Source organism: Bicyclus anynana, chromosome Z (genome assembly GCF_947172395.1).
Source record: "Bicyclus anynana chromosome Z, ilBicAnyn1.1, whole genome shotgun sequence".
Taxonomy (NCBI): domain Eukaryota; kingdom Metazoa; phylum Arthropoda; class Insecta; order Lepidoptera; family Nymphalidae; genus Bicyclus; species Bicyclus anynana.
Genome location: NC_069110.1, coordinates 8,310,055 through 8,325,765, shown reverse-complemented (window position 1 = coordinate 8,325,765; position 15,711 = coordinate 8,310,055). Strand labels below are relative to the sequence as shown.

The following is a 15,711-nucleotide window of genomic DNA, read 5'->3' as shown; positions in this document are numbered from 1 at the left end:
CTATGATTTTTTTTGTAGACATGAGATTTTGTGTAAAAATAAATGTTATTGGTAGTACTCAAAAAATCTGCAAATTATTTACAAAAAAAAGGTTAGTGTCTTATATCAGAAAAAAAATAATTTCATTTTATATTTTATGCTCTATTTAGGGAAGGATTTTATTTCCTCTAGGCATGCAAATTTAGACAAATATTTACGTAAAACTTGGCTCTTTGACAGTTATGAAAACTTTCTACTGAATTTTAACTAAATGGATCTAAGAGGTTTTGACACAAAAGTATGTATTTTCGTAGTAACTATTTCGCTAGTGATTCCAAGAAACCCATTATTGTGAACTTTGGTTAATAGAACGAGAGCCTTGCGATGCAGGGGCGTAGCTACCACCATATCAGCCGTATCAAAGATACGGGGCCCCCGGTCTACGGCCCCTTACATGTGAAAGTAAAAATTAGTACTTAAAATGTGCGTAATCCACAATCTCTTTCTTTCCCTGACTAAGCGTGCGCCCGAAAGTTGGAGACATACTAATTACTACATAGGTTAAGTCACTGTCATATTTATTTTAAGTGAGCATTTTTGTTTCTTTTGTGAGTAATCTTTACTCTTCATTGGGGCCGACTAATTTTGACACAGGGCCCCTCCAAGGCACGCTACGCCACTGCTGTGATGCAAAATTTTTGTCTAGTGTAGGCACTATAGGTACAAATTGCACAAAACGGAAAACTCCTTTTTCAATCTAGGTTCATAATGAAACTTCAGGGTAGGCATATGAAGTTCACGCCACTGCTAGAGTCCTTATTTTAAGAATGCCTATGGTTTTATTGTAAGCAAGTATGTGGCCAAATCTACTTGTTTTTAGATAAGATTACATATTTTTTAAATAAGGCCAATATCAACTATAATGAATACACAAAAAACAAAGAATGTAGGGATGTTTAAATGATGTGGCAGACATTTTCTTTTAATTGTCAAAATTAAAATCTATTCTAAACTTAACAATAAACTAATCTAATATTAATTTAAACTATATCATCTTGTGAGTGCTGTAAACTGTCTTATCCCAGCATACAATTTTCGGGTAACTCCATAACTGTTGATGAATCCTATCCTGTGTAAATAGCTCAGTAATGGCAAATGAATTACACTAACAAACAAATTGTTGTCGACAGATTTTGTGTTTGGAAAGGCACATGGCGTCAAACGCTTCCAAATACCTAAATCTGCCCGCATGGCGTTCCCGAAACGCTGTGTCCAGTGGCAATAATTTAGATACCCAAAAGGTTGGCTTAATTAACATCGGGAATACGTGTTACATGAATAGTGTCATTCAAGCTCTACTATACACAAGACAGTGAGTAAAATAAATAAACAATATATGTCATCATTATGTCATCCATTATCATTAACAACATCATTATCATCATCCATCATCATTATCAGAAAATAGAAGAAATTCTCTTAAAAACACTTATTGACTAGCATAAACCTAGTGTGGGTAGAGATATAATATTTACTTCATCATTGTTATTTAATGGCCCACTTCAGAGACCAAATATTAATACAAATTAACAGAAAATTTAAACCCTACAGAAATGGCAATAACTTTGTTATATCTGCTTATCGTCTCCGAAGAGTCAAAATATCTTTCAAAGGGTTTAGTGTACTTTTGTTCTCTTCTTATAAGAGCCCCAAGGTAGTTTATGCACCTGCCAACATGTAAGTTCAAGCAATGTGAAAAAAACATTTACTAATAGTATAGAATTCTAATCTAAGACAACCTTCTCTACCTCTGAAGTCTACCTTTGTCTACCGGATGAAAAGCTTTTTTCAAAATCAAATTAAATATATCAATAAATATATTTCAAATGGGTTGCCAAAACTTTCAGTGATGGATATGATTAGGATGGTATCCGGAATCTTTTTTGGAAGGACTTCTTTTTTGCAGACAACCCTACACCACCTTCTTCGTAATGAAATTTTCACTCAAGTTTAATTCATTGACCAGACCAGTGCTAGTTACTAGTATTGGTTTACCTGTCAATACCTGCCTACCCAATAGTTGTGACAGGAACAAAGCAGTCAACCAAACGTTTATTTATTCTATAGGCTCTGTACTTTTACTCGGTCTCACTCAGAGATAAGGTTACTATCAAATTGTATTGGGTTTGCTTTGATTTATGTGCACTTCTTTCCTACCCTAACCTATTCCTATCCTACTCTACCCTATTCCTACCTTAGCCTACCCTACCCTATTCTTACCCTACCTCTACTCTATCTCTACCCTAACCCTACCCCTACCCTACATACAATAAAGTTTTTTCTTTTTCAATATGCATGTTCACTAATAAAAGCCACTTACTTAGTTTATCTATTTAATGTTTGTCATGTTTTGTTGCAGATTTAGTTCTTACGTGGTGGCTAAAAGCTTGAACACCCCTTATTGGGAAACATTAGGAACTTTATTTGCTCACATGATTTTTTCCATGTCGAGCAAAATCGATCCTGAAAGGTTTTTCAGACATCTGCGACCCGTGGATTTTTCTGCAGACTCACAACATGACAGCTCCGAATTCTTAGGGTAAGTTTTATTAATACTATATTATATATTTATACTAAATAATTATTATCTTTATAGGACAGATGTTTTATACTATAATTTTTCAGGTCATAATTTTTTGGAAAATCGTTTTATGTATGTGTCAACAAATACTAACTGCCACTGGTAACAAACGAAAATTATTGTTATGCTAGTTTATACTATTAAACTATATACTATTACTATAATATTATAATGCTGAAGGGTTTGTTTGGTTGAACGCGCTAATCTCAAGAACTACTGGTCCGATTTGAAAAATTCTTTAATTCTTAGACAGCCTATTTATCGAGAAAGGTTATAGGCCATATATTATTCCCGTATTCCCATGGGAACGGGAACCACGTGGCGTCAGGTAGTAATAGAGAATAGTGATAGTCCAGTGGATATGAACTCTGCTTTCGGTTTTGGGAGGGTGTAGGTTCGAATCCGGTCCGAGGCATGCACCTATGCACCTTCAACTTTTCAATTATGTGCATTTTTAACCGATTTCAAAAAAAGGAGGAGGTTTTCAAAATGCTTATGTTTTTTTATGTTTGTTACCACATAACTTCATCATTTCTTAACCTATTTTAAAAATTCTTTTTTTGTTTGGAAGAGTATACTTCCAGATTGGTCCCATTTAATTTTCATGAAAATCGGTTCAGTAGTTTTGTGTTAAAATGAAAATAATGAAGTTGCCCGTACTGTGGCGCTTCCGTTCAATGAAAAAAATAAATGCTAGGACACACTAAAAACAGAAAAATAAAATCTGTTTAGCAAAAAAAAAATTAACCGACTTCAAAATCACAAAAATAAACATAAAAGCGAAAAATAACATCGTATGTACTACCTTCTGATCACTTTGAAGACGGTGCCAAGCCAGTGACGTATTAATTAAGCCGTTTCTGAAAGAACCTTAGGAGAGAACTAACCTAACCCCTCTCATTTTGAGACGAGACTGTAGCTCAGCTGTGAGCCAAATATGGTTTGATAAGGATGTTATATACATTTATCATTTACTTCATCATATTTCATGAATTTGTTTTAGAAGATTGTTTCTTTATTATAAAAAATTGAGGCTTAAACCTTAATCCAAGTTTATATAAGTACCACGACTTCGTCCGCGACTTCGTCCGCGTAAAATTTTAAAAATACTTTAATCGCATTATCTTCAGGATTTTTCAGTACACATACTTATTAGGATTTACCGCCTATTTTCAACAAGGTTCATTTGAATTCATTCAGTAGTTTCGGAATGCGGTCGGCAGAGACGGGCAGACAGGCAGACAGACAAACATTTTAAAAAGAAATATTTTCGGTTTCAGTATCGATTATATCCTCCTCCTTAATCCGGCCCTGTCACGTTATGTTCATTAATAACGGAACTCTGCCAACTATACCTACGTACCACTACGAACTTGCAAGACCTCTTCAATCCGGCCCTAGCGCAAAATCCATTCATTGCAAACGTTAACTAACTGTCAACTACCTCCCTGCCTAATTTCAAGTTTATATCATTCATTAAAACCGGACAAGTGCGAGTTGAACTCGCGTGACGAGGGTTCCGAACATTGTTAATCTAACATGTTTTTGAAAAGTTGCTTGCCCCCTTGAAATGACCTTCATATTCAAAAGATGTATATTTCTGAAGATTTCCGAAAATCTCAAGTAGAAACCCAACTTCTCTATTTTTTTTTAATTTTAGGTTTAGTAGTTTCAGAGAAAGGTGGGGTGGTCTATTTTCTTAATATCACTATAATGTTATGTGTACCAAATTTCAACTCGATTGGTTTGGTACAATCAGAGAAAACAGACAAACATTAAAATCTGCGCGAGTGATATTATAAGGGTTTCGTTACGTACGTTCGGAACCCTAAAAAAAGAAGGACTTTCATTCAAAATTATTCTTTATTCGGCCCTTTCGCAAAATCCATTCTTAGCGGATATCTAAATTTACACTTCCTCCCTGCCAAATTTCATCTTTGAGCTTCATATTTCAATTTGTACGTCAAGCGGATTTCGAGATTTCACAAAAATAATGTAATTAACTTGCTTGAGCCTTTAGAATTCCTTTATCCGACCCTGTCGCAAAATCAATTTGTAACGGACGTTTACAAAATATAAAACACCTTCGTGGCAAATTTCAAGTTTGTAGCATGAAAAATGAAAGACTTTCATTCAAACTTGATAGCAAACGTTAACTAACTGTTAACTATCTCCCTGCCAAATTTCAAGTTCAAACCGGCCCTGCCGCAAAATTTATTTGTAACGGACATCTCTGACAATTTCCGAGTTTGTAGCATAAAAAATGAAGGACTTATACAAACTTGCGAGAGCTTTAAGACCTCTTTAATCCGGCCCTAACGCAAAATCCGTACTTCGCAGATACCTATAGACTACCTCCCTGCTAAATTTCATCTTTGTACGTAAAGCGGTTTTCGAGATTTCGTACTCGTATGTTACATCCAAATGGTGGTGGCGGCTTTATTGGAATAGTAGGTAGATCAAAAGATTAAAATTAAAAATGAGATTTTATTTTGTTTTCATCACCAGTCTACTTTTTAGTGTCCACAGCTGGGCTCAGACCTCTTTTCTCCTAAAGGATAGGAGATTTAGACAACCGACCCACCCCGCTAATTCCAAGTGGTTGTCGAGCGAGCTTTCATGACCTTGAGATTGTGCTTTACACAAAACTCACTCACAATAATACGTACTCGTTCGTCTTTAATAATGATTCGATTCGAAAATAAATTTGAATCAGTGTACTCGTAAATAATAAATTGTTAGCAACATTGCACTGAGACTGACATTTGACCTTTATAAGCTATAGTTAGAATATAAGACTGATGGCCGATCAATAGTGCATAATATGCACATGCGCCGTTAGATGCCCAGGCAATACACGGCCTTTTCCTAGAATTAACTTACAGTACCTATTGATTTCAACACGTTGTTGACTAACAAATAAAGCTTCAACAGGTACCGGCGTTCTACTTTCGTATATTATGATACAATGAACGTAATTTACATTGTTTTGCAAAATATTTTGCCTTATATCAAATTTCTCGAGATTCTTGAATAAAGATTTTCTTTTCCGTATGTTATTTACTCGTAGCTCTGCCTACATATAAGAGATTTATAATTGACTAGCGGACGCTCGCGACTTCGTCTTCGACGAATGATTAGTGTAAACTTTTATACCCATTTATAAGACAATGTCTATTATACGATGGATGCTGAGATACTCGTAGGGGCGGCTAGTATTTTGGGACTTTGGGCGGCCCTCGATTTCTTCAGGATTCTGTCATCAGATTTGGACATGATGACTATGGAACAACTTAAAATGAAAAAAAGGGGTTTCCAAATCGATTCAGTAATCCAATGCGGGTTAATGGGATAGGCTGATAATGTTAAATTAACGGTGACTATCAGATATTAATGATAGTGTCCGACGGCTTAACGTGCTTTTCGAAGCAAGGACGACCTCCGTGGCGCAGTGATATGCGCGGTGGATTTATAAGACGGATGTCATTGGTCATGTGGTCTGTCATTTGACTCAGGATTTGAACCTCTGTTCGACCTCGTTATCCGAAACCACATAGACTAACAACTGCTGCAACAAGGCAGTTTGAGATGTTATTAGGAAGGAAAGGGGAAAAATATTTTTTTATTTTTTACTAGCGGACACCCACAAATCCTTCGGGAACTATGGATTTTTCCGGATGAAAAGTAGTCTACGTGTTAATCCAGAGTAAAATATATTTCCATTCCAAGTTTCAGCCAAACGCTTCAGTAGCCGCAGCGTAAAGGAGGCAATAATATATACACTTATACACACACAAACTTCTGCCTTTATAATATTAGTGTGATTACCATAATGTTTAAGGATTTGTCTAATACTATTTTTGTTGAATTTATTTCATAGTATGGTGTGTTATTTTCAGGTATTTGCTGGAGCTATTCAGGTCCTATGAAAATGCCACTTTAGTAAACCACGATTACTCACGGCCTCCCGTGCTGAATGGAGGCCCACGTAACCGCCTTTTACAACCTGGGTAACTATTGCTTTTATACTCTATAACGCTTGCACTATTACACCATGAACGTACCTGAATTTATTGAAGCCAAACTAGATGTGGAATGTTTATCAACAAACAAATTAAAAATCAGGGTAACGCTAATTATTTTAAAACCTAATAATGGTTTTAATTAACTTGTTTCTTTATTAATGACAATAAATATTAGAAATTTAATATCCTTAAAATTACATTTTATAGGAAAAGCAATACAAATCGTTAAATAAATTTGGTATCTAATGACCTTTCTATCTTCTAATTTTCTACCTTCATTTTGGATTTTGTTGATATACATTTCACATAGAGATCAGCTTTAATCTTGAATAGATCTTGGATTCTCTACCTTATTTTGCTCATTTTTGATAATTTCTTCTAAATAACTCCTTAAATATATTTTTTTAATTCGATTCCTTGATAAAATTTTATATTATCAAATTTAATGAAGTTTGGGAGTAGTTGGTTCAATATTTTACCAATCATTAAATTCAATATTTCATCATCAGTGGTATGAAAGTATCCTGGAGATTGGAGATCCGATAATTATCTCATTTGACTATGAAGTCTATACCACTATATAATCATTTCTATATTAGTACAATGCGGAAGATATGTGTGCTTGGTACATTTTTTTTTTGTCTTGGACTTTGTTTCTATTATTGAAATTGTTTTAGGGCCAGTGACGAACAGCAGACAGAGTCGGGTGATAGTCGCCGATCCACATCACCGTGCCCAGGAAGTAGTGGTGAGTTGGTTTAAAGTATTTACTATAGCTTGGCAAAGTCCCTCCCTTACCTCTGCCCCGTGCAGTCCTTTACCCCCATCGCCCGATTATCATAGGAGTGTCATCAACGAACTTGCCAAGCTATAACCGTGGTTACTTAGCGTGGTAGGTCTAAGTCCCTCCCCCTTCATAGTCCCTCCTATAAAGAGCCTGGTTCTGAAAGTAAGCCGTTAAAATTGCTGATAATGATGATTATTTACTAGTTAACTCTAGCGACATTTCGACATCCGGGTGTTTTCAGATAACATCTTGGCTTCGTAATCGAGGTCACTAGTTATCACACTTAATCGCTGGTTTGATTGCAATGTAACTTCGCTTCAAAAGTAGACTGAATCGAGCGGTTTTTTGGGCAGAAGCATCGGCTGATGAGGCCCGAAAGCTGAATATGTAGAAAAGCTAAGGGCGGATAGATTTTTTAAAGATGTCTCTTTGAGACTTGGACCTCGGCTTATAGGCTGTTCTGGAAAGGTGATTTTTGCCTGAGTGTTTCAGTCCGGGCCTAAGGTCGTGAATTAGACGCCCGGTTGACGTTAGATATCGAAGACCTCGTCTTCGCCGGCGATGACGCTGTGTTAGTTATACAAACATCAAACATAAACAACATAAGTTGTGTTTGTCTGTCTGGGTAGCATTGTCGGTCGTTATGCCGTTGTCGACTCGCTTGATGTCGTCAGTCTACCTGTTAGGGGGTCTACCAACACTGCGCTTTGTAGTGCGGGATCGCCATTCCAGCACCTTGTGACCCCAACGTCCATCGGTTCTTCTTATGTGCCCCACCCATTGCCACTTAAGCTTCGCGACTCATTAAGCTATGTCGGTTACTTTGGTTCTTCTGCGGATCTTCTCAATCCTGATTCGATCACGCAGACGAAATACTCCTAGCATAGCTCGTCGATTCGCCATAGATGGAACTATTTGCTGATGCATATTTATATTTTATGGTCCACGAACTGCGCGATGTGTACGGCTAAGAGTTCGGTGGGAAAATATTATACTTACTGTTATTTTGCGTTTTTAAGTTTAGTGAGTAGGTACGTTTATGTGTTTTCTATAAAAGCCCGACTCTTGATATACATTTCTTAAGTTCTACTAGCCGACGCCTCTTGGTTTCTCCCGCGTCCCGTTTGCGTAGTAATACGGGGATAAAATATATCCTATGACACTCACAAAAACAACGCGGCTTTATAGTGGTAGAAGAATTTTCAAATCGGTTCAGTAGATCCAAAGATTACTCCCACAACACCACAAACTTTACCTCCTTATAATCTAATATATAAAATTCTCGTGTCACAGTTTTCGTTGCCATACTCTTCCGAAACGGCTAGACCGATTTTGATGAAATTTTTTGTGCATATTCAGTAGGTCTGAGAATCGGCCAACATCTATTTTTCAAACCCCTAAATCCTAGGATAGGGTAGTGGTAGAGTAGGGGTATGGTATAGGGATAGGGTAGGGGTAGGGTAGGGTAGTGGTAGGGTAGGTTAGTGGTAGGGTAGGTTTATGGTATAGGGGTAGAGTAGAGGTAGGGTAGGGGTAGGGGTAGGAGTAGGGTAGGGGTAGGGGTAGGGAATAGTGCAAATAAACAAATTAATAAGTCAAAGCGAAGCTTGAGCGGGTCCGCTAGTATTAAGTATAGATTAAAGTTATAGAAGCACATTGACCTCTTATATTAAAAGGACGCACAATCATGTAGAAAATTTCACTTAAAAACTGGCCAATTTTGCTTTGACAGTTTTAGAATTATTGGTAAAGAAAATTTTACCTAAAGGCCTTTAAATATAGTCCAATATTCAATAAAATCCCAGATTCAGAGCAAATTCAACCTTAATGATTGAGTTTAAGGTTGAATTTGCCAATGCGACTACTTGAATTGAGTGCCAAGAAGTTGTGTTTGGCTCTCATTGAGTGGGTACGTTTTTGGGTCGCTGATTGTGCAACTACGTTAATAGGAGATCGATGTAGAAGCACCAACAAAAATTAGCAACCACAAAAAGTATCTCCCTGTATAAAAATATGAATAGGAACCTAGTTCTAAAGGTGATACATATTTTTCTGATTCAGGTTCTGACTCCAGCGCATTAAAACGGCCGTACGACGTAGATCCATCAGCTTTGCCGCCAAGGAAAAGGTTCCGTGTGCAAGAGCCGACGCGGCGAGGCTCAGCTATCGATAGCATATTTGGAGGCGTACAACTTACGCGTGTCCAGTGCGGCTCTTGCCAGTCTTCTTCGTTCTCCCGCGACTTGTTTCGTGATCTGCAACTCGCGTTCCCAGAGAAGCCCGAGGGAAAGCAACACAGTGTCCAGAGTTTGCTCGACTATTATTTCTCTAAAGAGAGCCTGTGTGGAGATAACAAGTACCAGTGCCGCGAATGTGGCGACCTGCGCGACGCTGAAAGGAGTGTAGTTATTGAAAATACGCCGAAATATTTAATACTAGTGCTGAAGCACTTTAAGTAAGCATACATTTTTTTTATTCATTATTATATATCTAATATCTCTCTTCCTTAAACATCGCAATTTATCACTTATTCAATTGAACACAGTTACAAATTAGAAGTCAAATCTAACCACACTTTTTGTTCTACATAACCCTAAATCATCTACTTATCTACATAACCCTAAATGTGTCATTTATGAAGAAAACTTGCTCATTGGCCAATTAATATAGATTTATTAGATAATGCATTTTCTTCGACTAAGAATGTCAATCTTTCTGTGTTGCTAAATTTAAAACTAACTAAATTTGTTACCAATATTATTAGGGTAAAAAAGTAACCCACCCCACACCTTTCTTTTTCATTTACGGCCCCATTTTGAAAATTTATAGAGCCTATGTCACTACCTCACTACCACAACTCTAACGAACACAATGACACCTCACGTCAAAATCCGTCCAGCCGATTGGGCTGTAGGGCGTGCCAAAGAAATGGACATACATACACACATACCCACATACACACATAAATACGCTAGAAAAACATTACCCTCCTTCTGACTCAGTTGGGTAAAAAAGAAAATAAAAAAAATACGCCACTTTCAGAATTTTATTCCGTGTCGAATGAGGTATCGCTTGTATTTTTCCTTCCATTTTATCAAATATTCGCAGGTTTCACACTACCCGACCTGCACGTCTATTCTCTAACGATGGTTCTTATAACTGGCAAGTGCGAGTTTCGAATTCACCGCTATCTTTCTCATTCTATACTATCGTGTTAAACAGAGAGAGATAGAGGTAAATTCGAAACTCGCACTTGCGAGTACCAAAAATATCGTTACAGAATAGCCTAGCAGACTATACATATACATCAATTAATGTTTGAGTGTTGTTATTCCACGTGATATTTGATACTGATTCCTTATATGAACAGGGTTGACGTAAAGAACCTGAAGCAGACGAAGCTAATGCACTATGTGCATTACAACCAAACGATATCGTTGCCGACTGTCCCCAACCAGGCGACCTCTGCTGCGTACACCGTTTACGCTGCGGTAATACATAAGGGAAGAACCATTGACTCAGGCCACTACTATACGCTCGTCAAGGACAATGGCGAATGGTTCAGCTGCAATGACTGCAGTGTCAAAAAAGTTGAGGAAAACGCGTTGAACAAGCTCCAGCGACCGAGCACGCCGTATATACTGTTTTATAGGCGATTGGATATCGAGGAGCCACCGGCTCCTACATTCGAGCAACTGCCGCGAAATCTTAGGATGGAGATATCGGCAACGAACAAAATATATGTGGAGGCTGTACGGAAACTGCGATCCGATTAATTTAATGTTAGATAAAAGTCTCAAGAAAAAGGCGAACGCTCGAACTATAATAATATATAATTTAGCCTAACGCGAATTTACCAAAACACCTATCAGTTTTGATGAATCCGCGTCCGTGAAGTATACAGGGTGCTCGGGAGTATTTCCCATAACTCTGGGGTTATATTCTTTACCAAAATTTAATTTAAAAAGTTCAAGGAACGTGTGTTCTAAAATTAATATTTTCGGGGTAAATAATATTTCTTTTGTAAATAGATCTTAAAATGTGTCTCTTATACGCATCCTTATAATTATGACGTAGCCAAGTTTGACGTATTTTAAAATTGTATTACATGGATAGTCAGAATTATTTGAATTACTTTGTATGACAAAGTAAAAAGTTTTTATTTTGTAGTTTAAAAAATATTGATAATGCATTTCGGCTCTTATTGGTTTACTCGTCAACACCTTGAAGTTATGGGAAATACTCCCGAGCACCCTGTTTATATAGTTGTCTGTTTATATAGTTGTAGTATTGACTTGCATGATTGCAGCCAGTAGGATTAAAATATTATGTGCATTGTACATTCGTCGTATTATAATTTCCCTATACTTGATGTCTAATATCTGAAGAAATATGTATGCTGCAGTTAATATGCTTTACTTCATTAAAATTGATTAAGAACAACAATGCTGTTGTTTATTGTTAGTAAATTTAAATTAGTAAACGTTATTTACTATAGTGGGTAACTGTAATGGTAGTAGTCAAAAATATGTCCTCGCCATACCTACAATGAAAGTATTATTTAAATGTCAAAATATTTGGTAGTGAATATATATACCTATATATATATATGTTTATCTAACTATCTTGTAATATAGGTTAGTTGATGTACATATTGTTAGTTTAAAAAAAGGATATAGATATACTAGCGGAGGCCCGCCACTTCATCTGCGATAAATTAGTTTAAGCTTTCATCCCCTTTTGGTCCCTATTACGTTTAACAATCTCTAATAATATGTTTAAAAAATTGACAGACTTTCATAACAAATTTCGAACTCCATACAGGTAAAATTTTCAATTTTAAAAGGGCTGAATTTCAAAAATTATTGAATGACATTATTTTTCACATTTATTTAATATTTTATGCACAAATTTAGAAAACTATAACTTTAAGAATTTAGAACTTTGTTTCGCTCCAAGTTCCAGTTTGTCATTGTACCAAAAATCATCTTGATTGATTCAGCGGCTTAGTCCAGAAAAGGTAACAGACTTACAGACAGACTTACTTTCGCATTTATAATATTAGTATGGGTATATTTTGTTTCTTTTTGTGTACATTAAAAATATGTACCTTTGATATTCACCTTATATTCCGTTTATTTACCTTAGGTATAATATTTTTATTTACTGTCTACATTTTTATTTTCTTTATTTTTTGTTATAATTATTTTTTTAATTAATCAGGAGAATTTATTTCATTTACTAGTAAAGTCAAACCTGTATAGTATTTCTTCCAATTTATATATATAGCTTTGTTGTAGTATATATTGTATAAAATTCATCATAATAGTATGTAATACGTAATATTAGAGTATAATCAGTGGTGGTCAAGGTTGACCTTTAATATACCAAAGATAAAAAAATGTGCTACATCGGAGTTCTATACATAGTTTATAGTCTTCTTATAGTCTTCTGTAAAATGGCCACTGAAGTTCGATACATCTAGTGTGCCACATCGAATCGTCTTCGCAGCACTTAGTTTTCTTATTGACAATCGAAAATGCGAAGATAGAAAAAAAAACGAATTCTTCTTTCTTGGCATTTTATGCAAAAATGTACCTAGACTTAATATTGTGTTGATTGTGCTGATACTGTATAAAAACTAGCTTTAATTTTCTTTACTACAAGTGAAATGTCAATAATGCTTTCTTTATCTTACAGTTTACGTATAACAATTTTGTAGATGAACATGCGTGTGTTAGTTTTGAAAATTGTAAATGTATATTATAAAGTGTATTAGATTACTATATATTACACTAAATACTACTGTTCGATATAACACGTATGACGTGTATAAGTTTTTTTTTTTATTTCATAGTTTATTCCCATCGGTGTCGTTGAATATCACATCAAATATGCTATGTTCACTAAGAAATGTAGGTATTGTAAAAACATTTGTCTCATTTATGCGATATTTATATGAACTTACTACATTTCTATACTACTTTATTTTTTTTTTACTGAGCCAGTAGCTTAAGCCAGTAGCATAATCCATTTGTGATTTTTTTTATAAAAGCTGATAATTCTTACTGTACCTAACTTACCTATACTCTTACTATAGCAGCGTCGGATTTGCCATAGGGCGGTAGGTGGCATTTTCTACAGGCCCCGCGTTCAGATAGGGGCTCCGCGCCCGAGAGAAAAAATATGAAGGTCAATTTTTGTGGGCAATATGGACAATTTTTTTTTTGCAAACTGCATAGTGTAATTCATCAAATGAAAGAGGATATTATATACCTACATATTCCTATGAGGATAATTTTAAAATGAATTGCTTTTGAGTTATTCAAGTATATTTACTCGTACTGTTCAAGCTTGATTCAAATTGAATCTCCGAAACTAATAATCCTAAAATTTGAAAAAAAAAAATACAGAATATATTTTTAGATTTCAAGAAAATCTTGAACCTTCAAATTTTTAAATATGAATGTCATTTTTGAGGGGAACAAGATAAATAAGAATTTGTTTTTTTTTTAATTTAAAAGGGCCTCTTGTTTAAATTTGCTACAGGCCCCCCGCTAGCTTAATCTGGCACTGTACTATAGGTATAGTACGACACAAAAGAGTAGAAAATAAATGAGGGCGATGTTGTCACTTACTGTTGTTCATATGGTAATCCTATGTTGAGTCATTACACTATGGACTGCTACTACCTTGATACTTGATTGTAATTGATATTTTGTTCTATACGTAGGTAATATTATGTTCTCATTATAAACTAGCTGACGCCCGCGATTTTGGACCTCTTTAATGCAACCCTTACAGTAGTATCGCTGTAAAAATGAAGTAACTCCTCCCGTTTTCCCAACATTTCCCTTCACTGCTTTGTTCCTATTGATCGTAGCGTGATGAAAAGTATACTATAACCTGCCCAGGAGTGTGAAGTAATTGTATCGTAAAAATCCGTCGAGTAGTTTTTGTTTCTATAACGAACATACAGACAGAAAATTTACTGATTGAATTTTACTACACTAATTACCCCCTGATATTTTGGAAATATATTTCAAGTACAGAATTGACCTCTACAGACTTAAGTATAAATAATGTATAAGTATAAATAAGGTGATATGTTGAAAATATTACTAACTAATTGAAATAAATTAATAAATGTAATTGGTTGCTCTAAACTGACAGATCTTTGGATAATGACAGTAAATGTTTGTTAGTTACATTTTTATTAACTTCTACTCTTTTATGTTACACTATAAGTAAGGTACATGAAGTTTGGTTCATTATTGATTTAAAATCAGCTAAAATTCGAATCATCAAGAAAATTATAATTACAAAGAGTATAATTTAATATGATATTTTTTTTATTAATTATTCGTTGTAATATGAAAAGTCGTTTACTTAGTTGCTAGAAACATGGCATCAAGGAATTTCGTCGTTCCACTTTGAAGTTTATCTCTTGCCACGAAACCAAGTTTCTGGCGACTGAAAATAGAATCTGTCGCCGAAGAAAATATAACGAAAATATGTTTTTTTTTTTACCTGCAATCTCCTAATGCGACCGTTATCCAGACTCGTTACTTATCATGCTTATCTATCATAGGTAAAAGACGTTAATATTCTGTGGCTCGCTTCCTAACTATTGATGTATTGTTGTTAGATAGTTGTTATATATAATATTGCTTTAATTTGTTACACTTACTTTTGGTTAGATAGACTGGATTTTTTCTTTTTTACATCTCATCAATTTTATATAAGTTACTTAGTATATCAAAATTAAATGAATAATCTGTGTAGTAAAAAGTATATAATATACAAGTTAAATAGATATTTACATTCGACATAGCAAAAAAAAAAATGTATTTCTTTTTGTTTTTTTTTTTTCGACATTTCAGATGTATTTTTTTATATACATGTAATTATAGAAACATGATATGTAATTAAAAATGTTTAAGAATATTTTTTTTCTTGAATATTATAGAAGTTTAAGATAAAGTTACGTTACGATACGTTTTCCATAAAATTACTAAATGTTTGTGACTTACACAAATGTAATAAAGTTTTCAAAATTAATCTGTTTTTGTTTATTCTAGTACTTATCCTTACTATAGGTGAAGTTAAATATAGAATGCAGTGCCTGGATTTAGAATAAATTAACCAAAACCAAGTTGTTATGATAAAAGAAGAAAACTGCTAAGATACCATTTCTAGGGTTCCGTAGTCCACAGGGAACCCTTATAGTTTCTACATGTCCCGTCTGTCTGTCTGTCCGTCTGTCCGTCCGCGGTTTA

General features: G+C 35.0%; 1 protein-coding gene across 5 annotated transcripts in view; it reads left to right on the top strand.

The window, feature by feature from the left end:
• Positions 1-15,493, top strand: part of LOC112051311 (ubiquitin carboxyl-terminal hydrolase 35) — a 29,051-nt gene extending 13,558 nt beyond the window's left edge. For all 5 annotated transcript variants that reach the window (XM_052890777.1, XM_052890776.1, XM_024090095.2 and 2 more), the window contains 6 exons: positions 1,170-1,351; positions 2,399-2,578; positions 6,520-6,630; positions 7,323-7,393; positions 9,494-9,887; positions 10,803-15,493. In XM_052890777.1, coding sequence (XP_052746737.1) covers positions 1,170-1,351; positions 2,399-2,578; positions 6,520-6,630; positions 7,323-7,393; positions 9,494-9,887; positions 10,803-11,208 — 1,344 coding nt within the window. In that variant the 3' untranslated portion in view covers positions 11,209-15,493. The remainder of the gene's footprint in view (positions 1-1,169; positions 1,352-2,398; positions 2,579-6,519; positions 6,631-7,322; positions 7,394-9,493; positions 9,888-10,802) is intronic.
• The last annotated feature ends 218 nt before the right edge of the window (positions 15,494-15,711 follow it).